This window comes from Hydra vulgaris, chromosome 10 (genome assembly GCF_038396675.1).
Source record: "Hydra vulgaris chromosome 10, alternate assembly HydraT2T_AEP".
NCBI classification, from domain to species: Eukaryota; Metazoa; Cnidaria; class Hydrozoa; order Anthoathecata; family Hydridae; genus Hydra; species Hydra vulgaris.
In genome coordinates this window covers 16,371,379-16,390,086 of record NC_088929.1, presented here as the reverse complement: position 1 = coordinate 16,390,086, position 18,708 = coordinate 16,371,379, and the positions used below count along the sequence as shown (strand labels likewise).

Sequence of the window (18,708 nt, the reverse complement as noted above, 5' to 3'; positions counted from 1 at the left end):
GCAGATATGTAAGCGTCTGAAGACAGTTCTGCATAAAAGGGTTTTAATTTAAGTACAATTTTTAATTCCTGGTTTATACTCGTTGGTTTCATTAGTTTTATACCAATTGTTATTTACAACAACCGTCTTTACCTTTAGGACAATGTCGCAATGGCAACTATTACAGCTAGGAGATATTACATGAAATAAAGTTGCTGAGGCTGAAGACCTAATACCTACAAGGTTGCCATAACTTTTTGGCAGATAATAGAATCAAAAACCTATTCCGACGTTTGAAGTTTTGTGTTAATTGATGACCCGATAAAAAATCATTGTTTTAAGTAATAGCGTAGCGTAAAAAAACAAGTATATATTTATAAATTTAAAATTTAATTTAAATTTTAAAATTAAAATTAGTTATATATTTATAATTTACTATATAATTAATATGTAAAGTGTGGTCTTGTGATTAATAATTTTGTCTTGTCGCCCAACGACGTGGGATCGATTCCTCGTGTTTTTGTGTGTGCTTTTATGCTATATTTTAAAGTATTTCGCTCTAATTTTATTCGTATTGCCTATGATTGTAGTAAATAAAAAGTTATAAAATTAAAGTTTATGAATTTTATCTATTGTAAAAATTAGGAAATGCGCACACTTAGACTGACTTAAACATGTAGAACAGGCAGGGAGTGTACATATATCAACTGACTAAATAGGTAAAACATGCAGGGAGTGTATATACATTGACTGACTAAATAGGTAGATCATACAGGGAGTGTTTTTTTTATATATGTATATATATGTTTCGCCGTTTGACAATAATTAAAATAACTAAGTAAATAAATAAAAATTTACATGATAGGAGCAAAAAGAAGACCATAGTTGTTTTATCACTAAGCTCCGTGTTCATATATCAACTGACTAAATAGGTAGAACATACAGGGTGTGTACATACATTGACTAAGGGTTTTCGTTTTGGCAGGCAATAAGTTAAAAAAATAGTTTATGTTAAAAAGTGTTTAAAAATTAAAGTAAACACTTATTTTGTTATATTCCGGTCATCAATTTACACAAAACTTCAAACGTTGAGATTGAGGTGAAAAATAGTCAAATATTGATCAGTCACCTCAAATCTGTTCGGAAGGAGTGGTAAACAATTTTAAAAAAGCCAAGTCAGATGTAGATACTGCAAAAATTAGTTCTGAATTTGTAATCTACCGAAAAACCGAAAAGTTTTGCTGGGGAGATAATGAACATATCACAGAAAACTGTCTGAAGCAGAGATCAAGATTGCCTTTTCCAATTTTTTGCAGAAATATTTATGTGACGTGATTGAAAATGAACTGATTAAAGAATTGCTTTACATGAAACAAATATATACTTTTAAACTTTTGAGAGAAACCTCTTTTCTGGACACTCGTGATTATCAAATAAGGAATCATAAATTTCCATATCTATAAATCTGTAGCCACTGACACATTCTGAGTTTCCCCTTGAAACCATTACTTGCTTCATTTTCCTGATGCGATTTCAAATATACTTTCACTCTCAATGTTTACAGAATCTATCATATTTATACTATTACTATTTATATTATTTACAACAATATTTACACTATTTTTTTTTTTGCATTTTTGAACCATAAAAAGTACATTTATGTTTGCTAAGACGTTTATTAGCAAATTTAGCTCACCACTATATTCTATTTTATAATTGTCTTCTTTTCTTTACTTGTTAGAAGCTTAAAATGATAACTTATAACAAAGAACACTTTATCAAAATGGGTTTTTATAACATATTTTTATAGATTTTTTTTCTTTTTTTTTTTGTAAATTTATTTGCCTTCAATAAAAAAAATTACAATTACAGAATAGCTTTATTACAAATATAATCGACAGGACTTCCAGAAGATCATATGATCATGAAACCCTTTACAATATCAAGTATAATAATAATAACAATAAAATCAAATTAACCAATAATGATAAATCAACATAAACTATATATAACTTTGCATTTAAAATATAAATATATTGGATAAAATATATGAAACAAGAGAATTAAAAACAAGAAAAAATATTTTTTGTTGAAAAAATAACTTCTTTTAATTTTCGTTTGAAAGAAGTTAAAGTCCATTTCAAAGGCTAATCAAAATTTAGCAAAGCTATTTTATTCCATAAATAAAGACCGCGATAAGAAATAAATGGTTGTTCAAATTTATTTTGACAGAAAGGTTCTTGTAGATTTTTTCCATTACGAAGATTGTATTTGTTTCTGGATTTTACATTATAAAGGTTTATAAATACATCAGGAGATAAATGGTTTTTACATTCAAACATGAAACATAAAATATTATAAACATTTAGTTCGTATACATTTAAGGCTTTCATTTGTCTCAGAAGTTGAAAAATGATTTACAAAATTATTTAAGCGAGCTGCACGTTTCTTATGCTGATAAAGAGATTTAAGTTTAGTTTGGTGCGCGCTTCCCCATACAATATTTGCATAATTTAAATGGTAGTGGATAAACGAATAATATAGTTGTTTTAATTGTTGTTTATTTAACATATGTCGAACTTTATATATAATTCCAATACTTTTAGCAACTTTCATGGAGATATTATCAATTTGTTGTTTCCAGGATTAGCTTTTGTCTACAAGTACTCCGAAAAGTTTTGTAACTTTTTCCCTTTTTAGTATTGTATTATCAATGAAGAGGTTGGGCATCGTATTTGGTAAACATTTTTTTCTGGATATTGGGTAAAAAAGAGTAAAAATAGATATATAATAAAGATAATAGATAGATAATAGATAATAATAGATAAATATATAGGTAAAATAGATAGTTGAACTTTGACGAAACTTTAAAAAACCAGTTCTATAACTATAACGCCCCTAGTTGTATAACCAGGGACGTTGCTAGATGAAAATTAGTTATACGTGGTCATACAAAAGTTGTCAATTATTGTATGATCATTTTTGTCTGACAAAAATATTTACTTTTTTAGTTATTACAAAGTAATTTTTGAATAAGGTTTGCACCATTTAATTTCTTCATAAATTTACTTTTGAATTAGCCACAAAAAAAAAAATTTGAGAGGTTTTCCCCCTTAATATAACTAAAATTGTTTTCAGTTTCACTTTTGCTTTTAAAAGGGGGTAATTACTTTTTATTGCAAGAATACTCTTACTTTATAATATTCCATAATTTATTTGTAGCAATTTAAAAAATGTATATATATCGAAACGTTACTAATATTTAAAGAAATTTAAACACATGTTCAATTTGAAATACTTTAAATAAAGATAGATAATCTTTTTATTATTATTTGTCTCCGTAAATTTGAAATATTTGTAATAAAGATCACATAGAAACCAAAACTTACAAAATAAACAAACAAACAGTCAATAGAACACATAAAAAGCAACTGCGCGTCAACATTACTGAGTTTTTTTTTCTGAATGTTGAAAGCCAGAAGAAAAATTAACTTATAAAATGCTGCTCGTTACGTTTACAGGATTGCTAGCCTTGATTTCAGGTAAAAAAAAAGCTATTTTATTTATAAACAATATTCTTGTTAATAACGTACTTACTTTATTATTAAAAGTTAACCCTGAAAAATTAACTGATATTGATAGATCACGAATCTTTTCAGAAATTAATTTTCTTTAAGATCTTTAAGATCTAAAATTTCAGACCGATTTCTTTTGCTTCCTTTATTCTTTTTACTATGTGTAAGTTTAATATCAAAACGTAGTTTTTGGTAAAATTTTTTAGTTTATAAGAATATAATATACTTTTTAAACTGCATGACAAACAGTTGTTTTTATAGTTGCGCAGTTTTTGGAAAAAATAAAAAAAACTAATAATCAGGCGAAATGGTTTTTGAACCTCAATAAGATGGTAATTGTAAACAAAGATGATGAACAATTTTTTTATTCATTTTAATTTAGTTAGATTTGTACCTTTTTCAATAAAGAATACAAATGTTGAAAAAACTGTTGAAAAATTTATAAAAAAAATTAATTCCTTTTTTTAAAAACGCAGTTTAATTGTGCTGACATATAAGTTGATTCAAAATGTTTATCTTAGCGTTTATTGCTTTATCATTGACACAATAATCTGAAAATGTATTTGTTCTTACAAATTCAAAATACACAAACGGAAAGCTCGAACCGCCCTTAAGTCTACTATAGAGCAGAAAAGATGCATTTTAAATTCCAGCTTTTTTTCATAATTTTAAAGTCAAAAAAAAAAGAAAAAATTTGCGCTATGATTATTGTGTAAGTATTGTAAAACATTTTGTGTTAGTCCTGTTAAGGGTGTGTGTGGGGAGGGGGAATAGTGTGAGATGGGGGGTAGGTGGGATGGGGGGAAAGGTTGTTGCTGAAATGAATCTTAGAGCGAGTATTTAAAATTTTAGTCTATTAAAAAGATACATCTCCATTTTTTTTAGCAACTCCTAAAACTGAATTCAAAAGAATACAAAAAAGGGTTAACACTGGAAGCCTGAATACTTCCCTGAATATCCAAAAATTAAAAGTTATCACTAAAGAAAAAAATGATAAAAAAAAGAAAAAAGAATAAAAATAGTCAAAAAGTTAGTTAAAAAAAAACATTTTTAAAAAAAGTAAAAAAATTTTTTTTGAAAAAAATACTGCAGTGAGGTAAATAGTACAAGTAACAATGAGATTTATTTTGTATATGATGCAGCAAGTTTGTAATGTGAAGAACTTTAATGACAATATTAGTCTAAAGAACCATGGTTTCCCTGTCTAAAAAATCATGGTTTAACTGTCTAAACTACCCTGGTTTCACTGTCTAAAGAATTATGGTTACACTGTCTAAAGTACCGTGGTTTCACTGTCTAAAGAACCGTGGTTTCACTGTCTAAAGAACCGAAGTTTGTCTAAATCTAAGTCTAAAGAACTGTGGTTTCACTGCTAAAAGTGCAACCTTTGGTGTGATTATTTGTGTAGACTTAAATTAAAAAAATTGCTTACATTTAAATTTCTTTTATACAAATGTGCATATTTTAATGATGTGCAATATTATTGTAAACAAACAAACAAAAGAAATTTTTTTTTGTCTAAATTATTGAAAGTATGCCATAGTAGGAGCAGTTGGTTGCCTTTGATAGCTTACTGTTACAATTTCTTTTAATTGGGAATAACTTAAAAAAAGCAAAACTGTGAAAAATTTTAGTGTTAATATGATTATACATGTTATAATAAATGCATCCTCCACCCTTCAAATGCACCCATATCAAATTTTTTATTTCAAAACTTCACGATAATAACTTGTGTAGGTTTTATCGTTTTTCATGTCTTATAATTGTAGTTATTAATTATAGTTATTAATACAAATTAATATCAATATTAATTATGGCTTGCAACTATTAATATTTATTTTAGTTGCAGCCTTAAATTTACATATAACATATCCATACAGCGAGAAGGTAAAACACCCCATTATAACCAATCAGTTTTATAAATATTTGTTTTTCTTTACAACCAGGAGTCTAGCCTACTTTTAAAAGAAAGTAAAGTGAAGTATAAAATTATTTGCTGAGATAGCTTGTTCCAGTATTTTGCTGATCTATTATGCAAATGATTGTGTCTAGAAAGACTGTTTTGAACATACTCACGCCTTATTTTAGAATGGTGACCACGAGTCAAGGAGTTAATAAATTTTGATAGATATATAACATTAACTATATCAAAACGATATATTAATTTAAAGATTTGGATTAAATCAAATCTCCAAAACTCAAGTGATGGTACATTTAATCTTTAGCAGCATTAAAGATGTCTCAAGCTGGAAGTCCATTTTGCTGCTTTGCGTTGAACAGATTCAATCAAGGCCATATCAGCTTTTAAATAAAAAGCCCACACAGACAATTCATATTCAAAGTTTGTTCTTATAAACACTTTATATAATTTGAAAGGAACTTTTCATTAATAAAATTAAATGTCTTTTTTATCATACCAAGATTTTGTAAGAATTTAGAGACACCTGTTTGACGTGTGCTCTACTTGAGGTTAGATGTAAAAAATGACTCTGAAAACGCGCTCTTTAGTAGAGCTTTCTTAGGAATTAATCATTAAAATATCAGGCATTTATTATATATATTTAAATAATATAAAAAGTATTTATTAGGTTAATTATGGATAATTTATGAGGAAGGACATCATGTTGATTTGCAGAGAGCATGTTGTTATCGTTTATGTGCTTTAAAATTTTGTTCTTTACAAGTTTTTCAAAGATTTTACAAGCAACAGAGGTTAGTGAATTAAGCCGATAGTTTTTGGCAAGTAATTTCTACAGAGTGGGTACTACTTCAGAATTAAAGGTTCCATTAATGATTTTTGTTAGTGGAATTGCAAAGCTTTTAGTGCACATCTTAAGTATTAGGGATGCACGCCGTCAGATCCGAAAGATTTATAAGGGTTTAAATTGATAAGTTTCTCAATAATGTCTAAAATAGAGAAACACAAGTTTTTATTATAAATGCATTCAGACTTGATATCACTTTTATTTGGCGGTGGAAAATATTCAGATCTTTCAAATGTAAATATAGATTTAAATTGAGAATTCAGTAGATCAACTCTATCAGGAAGAGCGTCAATAATTCTGCCTGAAGTATCTTTGAAAGAACGAACTCTATCTTTGATTTTTAGTTGTTTGTTGTTTGTACGAGAAGCAATTAACTTAAAAAATTCATTTTTGATAATAAAAATTTTTCATTTTTAAATTTTGATAGTAACAATTATTAAAAAGTTATTTTGTAGATTTTTTATATTTTCTTACCGTTGACATAAAAATGTGTTAGAGTTCTAGAAAAAAAAACTTTTTGTATTAAAAATGTCTAAATTTTGCTTGTTGTCGACAAGCTTCCTTTTATTGATCGGTGTATACTAATTAAATTATACGCCAATCAAAATAGTTACTGCAGCCGTGTCACAGTAGTTAGAGCCTTATATAAAAGAAATGCAAACATTTTCATTTTCAAAAAACATTTCAACATTTTCAATTACTTTATAACTTAAACTTTAAAAGTTTTTTAACTTTTTTAAATTTCATTTTGTATTAACTATTACTTTATTTATTTAAGTTAACAATATTAACATTATTAAAAATAAATTTTTTCGCCAGGAGAGGGTCGCCGAATATGACCACGACAATTTTGGTGACCTTTCTTCCAGTGAAAAAATGACAGAATGGAAAAAAATTAAAATACACATCGCCTTCAACGACAACAGGCAACAGCTTGACTGTAATGTTTTTCCTACGCGTTCTTCTTGTTTACCTGCAATTTTCTTCATACCATTTTTTTTATTTTTATAAATAATAATACTTTGTTAATATTGTCCATTTTTTCTATTATTGACAGCAAAATTTTGCATAGTAACAGCTGTTGAGTGTCATTTATTATTCCAAAAAGAATACTTTCTTTATTTCCCTAAATACCCATATTTGCATGATTACTTCATTTTGATATAGATTTATATATATTTGATATATATTTGCATGATTAATTCATTTTGATGAAGAACCATATTGGAGCATAAACCCTAAAAAAATGTATTTCAAATTTTTTAAGATTGTCTGGCGGTTATAATATTACAAATGTTTTAAGATTGTCTGGCGGTTAGGATAAAATTTTCTGTGGTTAACCACCTAGAGAATGACATAGCGGTTGGATTCAAGGGAGGTTTTAAGATAATTGTTATTTTTAATTCAAATAAATATTTTAACCAATATTTATTTAAAAGATATTTAAAAATAATAATAAAGATTTTAGTTCTTTTATTTGTTCCAAAAAAAACTTGAGCTTTTAAAGTAAATTTGTCTTTGTTGTACACATGTCTTGAGGCACGTTTTTGACGTAAATAAAACGGTTCTAGCTTTGATGTGTGAGTACTGTCCTATGCCATAATGACATACATAAGGTAGCTATGTAAAAAGAAAAGTAAATAAGCTTTGGATTATTTTGCTAAATGGTGTTGCTTCATAAAGTAGACCTTTATTCTTAGATATTTGTATGTTTATTTGACTAATGAAGATTTTCCAAGAGTTTATCTTCAATAACCAAATCCCTAAAAATTTGGTATTCTGAGTTATTATGATAGTTATGTCTTCTATCTTAATTGTTGAGGGGTATCTTATTTTTTTGTTGATTGGAGTGAAATAGAATGTATATAGTTTTTTGATATTTAGTGATTATTTGTCTTAAACTATATGTTTAGTTTTTTTAACTAAATTATTTTTTTAAATAGGTTCGTTGTTAAAAAGTAAAACAAGTTTCAAACATCTTAAAACATTATGGTTTTAAAGATGTTTGAGGCATTTGGAAGGTTGTTACTATAAATTAAAAACAAAAAGGGGAGATATTACTAGATCCTTGGGGCTTCAGTTCTGTTTTTTAGATATTTTACTGAAAGGTTTTGTTTTTGTTTTAAGGATTTTTTTATTTCTTTTTTGATCCATGGACAACTTGAATATTTCGTTTTTTTGAATTGGAAAACTCTCATTAGAATTTGAGCAGAAAATATCTATAAATTTGTAGTAAGCAGAGTTCGTGCTTTCTAGGTTAGAATCTTGGTACCTCCTAATTCTACGTCAATAAAAAGTACTTAAATTTTTTAGTAGAAGTCTCATTATTAATTCTTTTAAAGCATACAAATTTTGAATTATCAACTTTTGTAGCAACTTGAGACAAAGAAAAAAAATAAAGGAAAGTAGTCTGAAGTATCCGTTTAAACTAACTCTGATTTTAGAAAAGTTTCTTGTATTAAGTTTGTTAATACATTGTCAATAGCAATAATGGAATTAGAGGTTACCCTGATTGGTTTGTTAATGATAGGAATTATACCTGAAGTAAATCGTTAAATAAATTTTTAGTGATGACATGTTCGTTGTATGTATGTATGTATGTATGTATGTATGTATGTATGTATGTATGTATGTATGTATGTATGTATGTATGTATGTATGTATGTATGTATGTATGTATGTATGTATGTATGTATGTATGTATGTATGTATGTATGTATGTATGTATGTATGTATGTATGTATATATATATATATATATATATAAAGTAAGAGAGTAAATATGTAACATATTGTATTAAACATCATTTGCTATTTCAGAATTTGTACGACTTTTTATAACAAACAGTCTTTTAAAATTATTTTGTTTTCTATTTTTTATAATAAATATGTTTCATGTTTTTTGAAAATTTGATAATATCGCCGTCGGGTGGTCTATGTAGAAACAGTATGCCTGTAGAAACTAGATATTTCTTTGACGAGATTTTTCTTAGACATCATTTTCGCCGTCAGATTTTGATAGATCTTTTCTAAACTTAATGTTTTGATCATTACAAATATAGGTTATAACTCCTTCTCCGCTTTTGTTAATTTCTCTTTCATAGAAAAATATTCTAAAATTTAGATGTTTCGAAGTCACATATTGTCCTTGTTACTTCGTCAAGCACCAAATTTCATTAATAATCATTTCACCAAATTTCATTAATAATCATGTTTTGTACGATGTTCACTTGTTTCTTTCGCATAATCTTCATTCATTAATAATCCTATGCCTCTTAGTTTTTTTGGATTATTAGGAATTTATATTTTATCTAAAAAGCTTAGTAATCTAAAAGTTGTTGTTCTTGGTAGTTTGACTTTTTTTAGATTTCCAATGCGGTGTGCTCTTTCAATTTCAATGTCGCCTGGTATACCAAGTTTTTTTTTAATAATTTCTTTAACTGAGTTTCTGCAATCATCCCAGCTTTTATCTTTTATTTCGTTTAAACCATCAATCCTTAGGTGAGCGATTCTTTTTTGTTTATAGCTTCTCACGATTTGTTTTCTTTTGCTTCATGTTCAAGTTTATCGAGACGCTCTTCAAAGTTTTCCGCTTTACAATTAATATAAAGTTTTGTTTTTGTTTATTCAGAAACTTACTTCTTTTCAAAAGTATATAAGTTTTTTGTTCTTTAAGTTTTCTCTTTACCAATTTTTCAATGTTTTTTAGTGTTAAATCCATTTTTAAAGTTCCTTAAGCTAAAAAAGCTTCCATAAGCTAAAAAACAAATCTGTTTGCCTTTAAAAGTGCGTTGAAAAAAGGCTTTGGCCGAGTTTTTTGAAAATACGCCTAATGTAAATAAAAGATATTATTAGGGGGCCCAATTTACCCTAAAATATTTAACAGGTCCCTATCATTATCCGAAAAAAATTTCAACCCTGTACTCAAAAGAAGTATATATATATATATATATATATATATATATATATATATATATATATATTATATATATATATATATATATATATATATATGTAATTTATAAATCTTTTAAAAACTAAACGAGACTAATGAGGGTGGGGTGGGATTATGCACATTAGGCTAGAAAGTGGACAAAATTGTTTGTTTTTTTTCGATTGTGATAATCTAAGAAGAATAAATACACGTAGGGAATATACCATACATACACTGCAACTAGAAAAAAAAGGCTTATTGCTATTCAAAATTAGGTATCTATGGTAACCAAATAAAAAAATACCACCTTTACGAGAAACCCAAAAATTCAGGACTTTTATCTTACTTCCATAGAAAAATTATTTTTTTTGTTCTACCAAAATTTGAAAATACTTAATTACTTTTTAATAGGTTGTATTTAGAATATAATTTTTCATGATTTAAAAAGTGTTTCACCTATTATTTTTATTAAGTTTTCTTAGAACCAGCATTATGACCAGGCCTGCATAGAGACTTTGTGGTGCCCAGGGTCAATTTTTAGTTGGTGCTCCAAACTTTAGATTCCTGGATATGTTGAATTAAGCATGAATTTCACTGCTTATGGTCCTTATGTCTACTATCGCCTTACAATTTAATGAAAACAATAAATATTTTTGTATTGACTATCGGTGTACATAAACACTCTATATTTAAACTTGGTTATATATGACAAAACGAAAACACAGATAAAATTTAAAATGAATGGAATTATATATTTCATCAATAAAATGTTAAATATGAAGACTGAATCACACTAATTTCACTTTGCGGGCTTTTTTCATTACAAAACTAGAGATGACATTTTCGTACGATAAAGTCTTGGCAAGGACGTTTTCAATTGAAATCACAATAAAGTTAGTAAGGTGTTCTTCAGTCATTGTTGATCGTAATTTGGATTTGATGAGAGCAAGCTTACTGAAAGAGCGCTCTCCTTCAGCCACTGAAACCGGGATTGTATTAAAAATGCGAAGCAAAATGCAGATTGAAGGAAATATTGACTGAAGACCATTCTGATAGATTCTGTTGAGCAACTTGATAGAAGAAACAGATTCTATTTGTCTCAAAGGATTTGACTTTGCTAGGACTTTGCATTTTTCTTTCTGACTTTTCTTCATTTTTCTTCATCACTAGAAGGAGACGGAGAACACCATATGAATGAAAATATATCCGTCGTCTTTTGAGCTGTATCCATTCCGTATCTTATCTGATGGAGCAGCGTGTCAAGAGCAACATTAAATACCTCAAAACCCTTTGATTCGTCTTCGTGGAAGTGGGCTGTTTTCATCGACTCGCCGTGAAGTGTTTTTCCTTTTCCTTGTCCTTTTCTTAACAAAATCATTTTTAAACCCAAACGAAGCTAACCTAGATGCAACCAGTTTCGCTACTTGGAGGATTTGGGGCCAAAAAGAACGTAGTCGGTCAAGATCATCGATTAGAGTCTTTAAAAATTTTTTCTTGTTATTCAAAGAAATGCTTTCTGATTGAAGAAGAAGGCAGACATCGTTGACACATAGGAGAGCCTTAAACCAGAAAGAAGTCAAGACAATGAATTTAAATGATTGAATCCACTTTTTAAGTGTCTTAACTAAAGTCAGTTGATGGTCTTCTAAATCAAGTTCTTCAAGAAGTTTCAAGGACTTCAGTATTTCTTTTGGTCGTTTCAACAATGGCCGGACAGCCTCTATGCGCGCACTCCATCTTGTTTGGGACGTTTGGTGAAGGGACTGGCCAGTTGCCTCAGTCAATATTTTCCAGCGCATGGGGCTATAACTAAAATGGTTATATAACGATTGGATATTGCTAAAATAGTTCTTGGATACAGTAGAGGATTCTGCAGAATGAACGCCAGCTGGATTAAGGCTATGCGCACTGCAAAACATTAACAAAACTTAGGGATTTTTCTTGAGAATGACGGCCTGCACTCCTTTGTATACACCGGACATTTTAGCCCCGTTATCATAGCCCTGGCCCCTGCAGTTTTTTAAATCAATGCGACTTTGATCCAAAACGTCTATAATCAGCTTCGCAATGTCAGAACCTTTTTTTTCTCCAGATTTTCTACCTTCAGAAATTGCTCTTTTACAATCTATTGGTTGTCAGATCCTAGGCGGACAAATCTAAGAACGAAAGTGATTTGTTCCGTATGAGACACATCCGGAGTTCCGTCAACAATAATGGAAAAATAAATGGCTGTGTGGACCTCTTCAATAATAGCAGCAAAAACAGTTTCACCGCATGCCATAATGAACTCATTTTAAGCTCTCCAGCTCAAATAGTGCGCTTGCATTCTTGTACCTTGTTTTTGGTGTCGAGAAACTTCTTCTAGTTGGAACTGAAGTGTCTTATTCTGTTTCCCCCACAGCTCAATAGTGGCTAAAAAATTACCATTATCATACTCGTCTAGCATGTTTGATGAACCTACACAAATATGAACATAATATTGAATAAAGTTTACATCTAGATTAGTATTCCAAGCAACATTAAAATTATTTTATAAGTATAAACTTCACATAACTCACCTCGAAAACTTAGATTTCTCGAAGCTAAATGGAGAGTGACGTCGAAGACGCAGCGTAAAATTTCATACCACTTTGATGCCTCATTATTTATTGACTTTTTAAGTTCTGAATCGATCCCAGTTTGATTTTTCAAGGCTTCAAAGGCTGATTTCCAGACGATGTAGTGATTTCTGTGTTGAGCATTACACTGGTGACTTTTAATCTTTTCTCCCAGCTTTCGCCAATTATCTTTTATCCGCCATTCCACATCAAGAGCAAAGGTTGAAATCCAGGGCCATAATTATGGTTTTGTCCATAAATAGAGCATGGAAAACAAATGAAAGCTTTTGCAGTTCCACTCCAGATAAGCCAGTGTCTGTTAATCTTTTCTCCGTTGAGAGAAGTTTCATATAAAACGGAAGTTGGCACTTTTTTGTTTGTAGAATCCCAAGGAAAAAGTAGCGGATTTTGAGATGGTCTATTTAGCATGACTAGATCGCGTTCAACTTTGGATAAAACCCTCTTCCACAAAGCGGGGTCGTTTCTAACTGCTTGATCGCCTATTTGAATCGCCTCTTGGTTCTATATTTAAAAATGCATTTGAGAATTGTGGGATGTTTTTAATATCTGCATATATTAAACTATATGTTATTAATATCTGCAGATTTTTCATATAAAAAGAATGCGTACCAAACTCACCTCGTTATCATCTTCTTCTTCAGAGACCGTTGAAATCCTTGAAGGGGAAGATGGTTTTCTTGGACTCAAGGGCTCATCAACGCTGTTGGTAGCATGGTCCGTCTAAAAAAGAATTGTTTTTATAGTTTTACCTGGACTACTTGGTCGGACGTAGAGTTATTAGATGGCTTTTTTTTTTAACTTTATCGAAGCCATACTCTTCCAGTGTGCTTTTGTTCTTGTATTCTTTTACAACTTTTTCTACAGCTTTTTTTCTGCCTTGGGACCCTGAGAGTAACTTAACTGATTTATGTTATAATGTAACATAGCATTGATGGTGTTTTTAAACAATCCTATTGTTCGGATAAGTGTTACGTAATTGGAATTTTAACTACATTTAATACTACATTTAAATTAGAGCCATTGCAATCAGACACACAAAAAAAATAGAAATTGTGAAATTTCCATTAAACTTAAACTAAATTACAATTACATTTCATGTTTCAATTATAAAAATCTTTTCTTTACTTATTTGCTTGAAATTATGCCAATAATCTTCCTTTTTTTCACTCTCTTGACAATTATTACCATCTTTAAAACAATCACAAAATATTACAAGCCCGTATTGCAGGTGGGGTTGGTGGGTGCGATCAACGCCGCTTTTTGTACCAAACACCCTTTTTTCGCATAAATTTTGCAATAAAAATCGAGCATTATATTTATTTGCTACTTTAAACTACCTCGTTTTAAAATTATGATTATCCGATTATGAACTAAGTAATACAGCTATAAAATTATACCTGGTAAATTCTAGTAATTTACAGTAGTACTAGACTCATTAGCACAATCACAGGCAGGAATATTTAAAGTGATTCAGCTGAAACCAGTTATACATTATCGATTTCAAAAAAAAATGTATTCAGTCTGCAATAATAATATCTTTATTATTATTTTTTTTTTTCAAATTTGTCAAATTTACAAGTTTTACAAATTTACAATAAATGCATACTATATAAATAAATTTAGGCCGGAGTAAGAAGAAGACATAAACTGTCTTATCACCGAGCCCCGTTTGCATATTGTCTGTGTTAATATAAAAGCAAATAAATACATAATCCGTTTTAAAATAGATATAAATTTTGCAAAATGCTAAAAATATCTTTAAAAGAACGCAAAACTATAGTATCTTCTACTGATTTAAAATTAAAGTAATATAGACATACATATATATTAATGCATACACATTTTATATATTAATGTTAAATAAGATATATTAATTTAGTGATAATTACAACGTTTTTATTTTTTGTTTTTTTTAATTAAATTTAGAATAATAAATATTTGAAGTCTGTTGTAATAACTCTAGTTGTAATAAGAGTCTTTTAGATTCTGTTTTAAATTTCTCCAAGGTGTAGTGCTCTTTATGATTATTAAAATTTTCAATAAAATCTTGTATTGAGGGTCGCATGTGCTCCATTTGTCCGTGTGCCTAGGTAAAATATACCCAGTGGACTCCCCCCCCCCCTCTGGGCGGCCCTGATTATGACAAAGTTTTCATTAAAAAATAAAAAATAAAAATAGAAAGAGTTGACCCATATAAACTGTAGTATTATAAGGATATTTAAATAATTAAAAATTATATATATATATATATATATATATATATATATATATATATATATATATATATATATATATATATATATATATATATATATATATATATATATATATATATATATATATATATATATATATATATAGTTAAATGTAGACTTGATAAAATGTTAAAATGAACTAGATATCCGGCAGATGAAACTTAGAAGGTTAGAAATTTGTTTTGTAATAAACTTTAAAATTATATATTTATATATATTAAATATATATATATATATATATATATATATATATATATATATATATATATATATATATAATATATATATATATATATTTAATATATATATATATATATATATATATATATATATATATATATATATACATATATATATATATATTAAATAAATATAAATATATAACTTAAAGTTTAATACAAAACAAATTTGTAACCTTCTAAGTTCCATCTGCCGGATATCCAGTTCATTTTAACATTTTATCAAGTCTACATTTATCTTTAAAAGATCTAGTTCGTAATTTCCTATAAAATTCTATGTTTTAAGTTTTAATTTTTTAAATACACACTGCAAACGTTTTTAATCAAAATTAAATTTTGCAAAGCACAAACATGTAGTAAAAAACATTTGAAGAGTACACGGGAAAAAATGGCAGAGTCACACTTAAAAAGTTTTGAGAAAGTATATATTAATCAATTATAAAGGTCTTTGTATATTTAGTTTTTTTTTTTTTTTCTGTTCTTTTATCTCTTCATAATAACTATTACAATAAAATAAATGAAAGAAGAATGCATATAAATAAAAAATTACAAATTTTGTTACATATAAAATAAGAACGCGGAGGCTTGCAGAAGATCAGGTGATCTTGTCATCAAGAACCGCTTACAATCGTTACGTGTTTGAAACAATTTTGCAATGTGTATAAAATAAAAAAGGCAGTCAAATAAAGTTAATAAAAAGAAAGTAAGACGTAAAAATTAACGTTTTATATAAATACTTAAAATACAAGACTTGATAGGTATAAAATGTATAAATTAAATTAACATGATATACAAAAATAAAATTAACAAAACAAAATTTAAATATACAAGTATATAGTCAAAAAAATATTTTTTTATATAAGAATTCGTAAAAACATTATAAGTAAATCACAATAATTAAATTTAAAAGTATGAGTATGTTTTCAATGGAGAGAATGATATTTTTTAATTTCCTTTTTAATGCGTAAAAGTTCCAGTCTTGAGAAAAATCAAAATGTTTCAAAACTATATTGTTCCATAGAAACCCCCACTTGAAAAGGAATACAAAACTTGCCTAAATTGGTTCTGAAAACTGGTTGAAGAAGGAAATTATCATTTCGTAAATTATACTTATTTTTTTCTTTTAAGGAATATAAATTGTGAAAAGAAACCGGAGTTGTACGAGTTTTACATTTAAACATTAAAGACAGTAATATTAAAAATATTTAGTTGAAATATATTTAAAATATTCATTTCAATAAAAAAAGGCTTAGCATGTGAAAAACGGTCTTTAAAATGAATAAGACGTGCTGCTTTTTTCTGTTGGCGATGAAGAGGTTCTAATTTACTTTTATTGACACTACCCCAAGCCGCATTCGCATAGTTTATGTGGCAATGAATGAATGAGTGGTACAGTTGAGTTAAAATATGTTTATTTAACATGCTTCTTGCTTTATATAATATACCTATACTTTTTGAAATTTTGCAGGTAATGCTTTCGATATGTTTTTTCCATGTGAGATTTTCATTAATTGAAACCCCTAAAAAGTTTGTACATGTTGCTCTCTTAATTAGAACGCCATCAATAAAAAGAGGAGGAAGCTTGATTGAACGTAGAAGTTTTTTAGAGTCAGAATGAAAAAGAGACCATTTTGTTTTTTCAATATTCAGAGAAAGTTTGTTTGATTTAAACCATTGAGAAGCTTTCATTAATTCATTGTCCATACAAGAAAATAGCGTCGTTATGTCGCTATGAGATAAAAAAAATTGTGTCATCAGCAAACATAACTGTTATCAAATTGGATGCAGCATATAGGTCGTTTATGTATGAGAAAAAGAAGAGGTCCTTTTAATTGAGATCGCAATGATTGGTGGAAATGAACAAATTGTTTTCTATTGTGTAAATAACTTTTTATTAGCTTAAGAAAATTTCCTGTGATTCCATAATATTTTAGTTTTTTGAAAAGGATTTTATGGTCAATCATATCAAATGCTTTTGATTAGTCAACAAAAATGCCTAAAGTAAATTTGGACTTTTCAAATGAATCTGTAATATATTGAGTTAGTTTTAGTATAGCGTGCTCAATAGAGTTATTTATCTTAAACCTATTTTAATTTTTATATAATATATTATTTTGAGACAGATGTTGGAAAATTTTGTTATAAAGAATTCTCTCTAAAATTTTAGAAAAAACAGAGAGAACAGAGATGGTGATGGCAATTACTGACATTCAACAACTTTCCTCCTTTAATTATTGGTGTAACTTTCGCTATTTTCAACTGATCAGAAAATATTCCTTGATCAATTGAACATTTAAATACTTTATATTGAACATTTTTTATATAGAACATTATTTATATTTTGTATAAAGTTAGGAAAAAATTTTTTTTAATAAAAGTTACAATTATTTTATTAAAAATGTAAACTTCAGATATTTTAATCAAGAAATAATTTTTTCTAATTTACTTCTATGCTTTATATGAAAACTTTTATATATGATTAATATATACTTTCTCAAAACTTTTTAAATATGACTGCCGTTTTTTCCCATATACTCTTCATATGTCATTGATAGTAGCATGTAAGTGAAATAGACTTTTTTGCTATTACATACTGTACATTTAAAATTTATAAATGTGTATTTTCTTATTCTAGGTTTATTTGGGACACCAATTAACAATCTTAAAGGTAGATTTTTTTCTTTGTAGGGATTCAATTGTCTGGGTTTATTCGTGTATTTTGCACTGCACATTTTACATATAACCCGAAAAATCCTAACTCATTTATCAAAACTTTCAGAAAGTTTAGTTTAATTTTTTTATTTAAAGCAATTCGAAACATTTGAACAAATAATAAAATATAGTGAGTTATACAATTCTAAGATTTAAAATTAATTTTTGTTTCATCAATTGCAGCTATTAAAACAGATTTCTGTGATGGAAAAAATGATGGAAATTATTCTATACCAGATGTATTTGAATACATGCTTTGCAAAGGCGGTGTGTCAAGTATCATTTCATGTCAAGATAACTTTATATTTTCGCCAGTTGTAAGTCTTTGTGTTAATATATCGACTCAATCTCCAAATACTTTTTGTCAAAAACGACGAAATGATGATTATACTGATCCCTGGAATTGTCATAAATTCTTTAAATGCTATGAAGGATACTCTTATCTATTTGATTGTCAATTGAGCAACCTGGTTTTCAATCCATATACTGACCAATGTGTTTATGAAAATGAATACCCTTGTCATCAAGTATCGGGTATTGCTTTTATTTTTTATTTCAATGTTTTGAACGGATCTATAATGCCATTTTTTTAAATTTAAATAATATTTCTGAAGAGTTAAAGCAACTTTTAC

At 27.8% G+C, this 18,708-nt stretch overlaps 1 protein-coding gene across 7 annotated transcripts in view; it reads left to right on the top strand.

The window, feature by feature from the left end:
• The first annotated feature begins 3,368 nt into the window (after positions 1-3,368).
• LOC100197130 (chondroitin proteoglycan-2) overlaps positions 3,369-18,708 on the top strand; it is a 70,684-nt gene continuing 55,344 nt past the window's right edge. For 2 of the 7 annotated variants that reach the window (XR_010641193.1, XR_010641192.1), the window contains exons 1-3: positions 3,378-3,521; positions 18,000-18,032; positions 18,260-18,610. Coding sequence is in view for 5 of the 7 variants with exons in the window: in XM_065807368.1 (XP_065663440.1) it covers positions 3,479-3,521; positions 18,000-18,032; positions 18,260-18,610 (427 nt within the window). In the remaining 2 variants the exon portion in view is untranslated. Of the gene's footprint in view, positions 3,522-17,999; positions 18,033-18,259; positions 18,611-18,708 lie in introns of all 7 variants that reach the window. The other 5 variants (XM_065807372.1, XM_065807371.1, XM_065807368.1 and 2 more) reach the window with 4 other exon arrangements.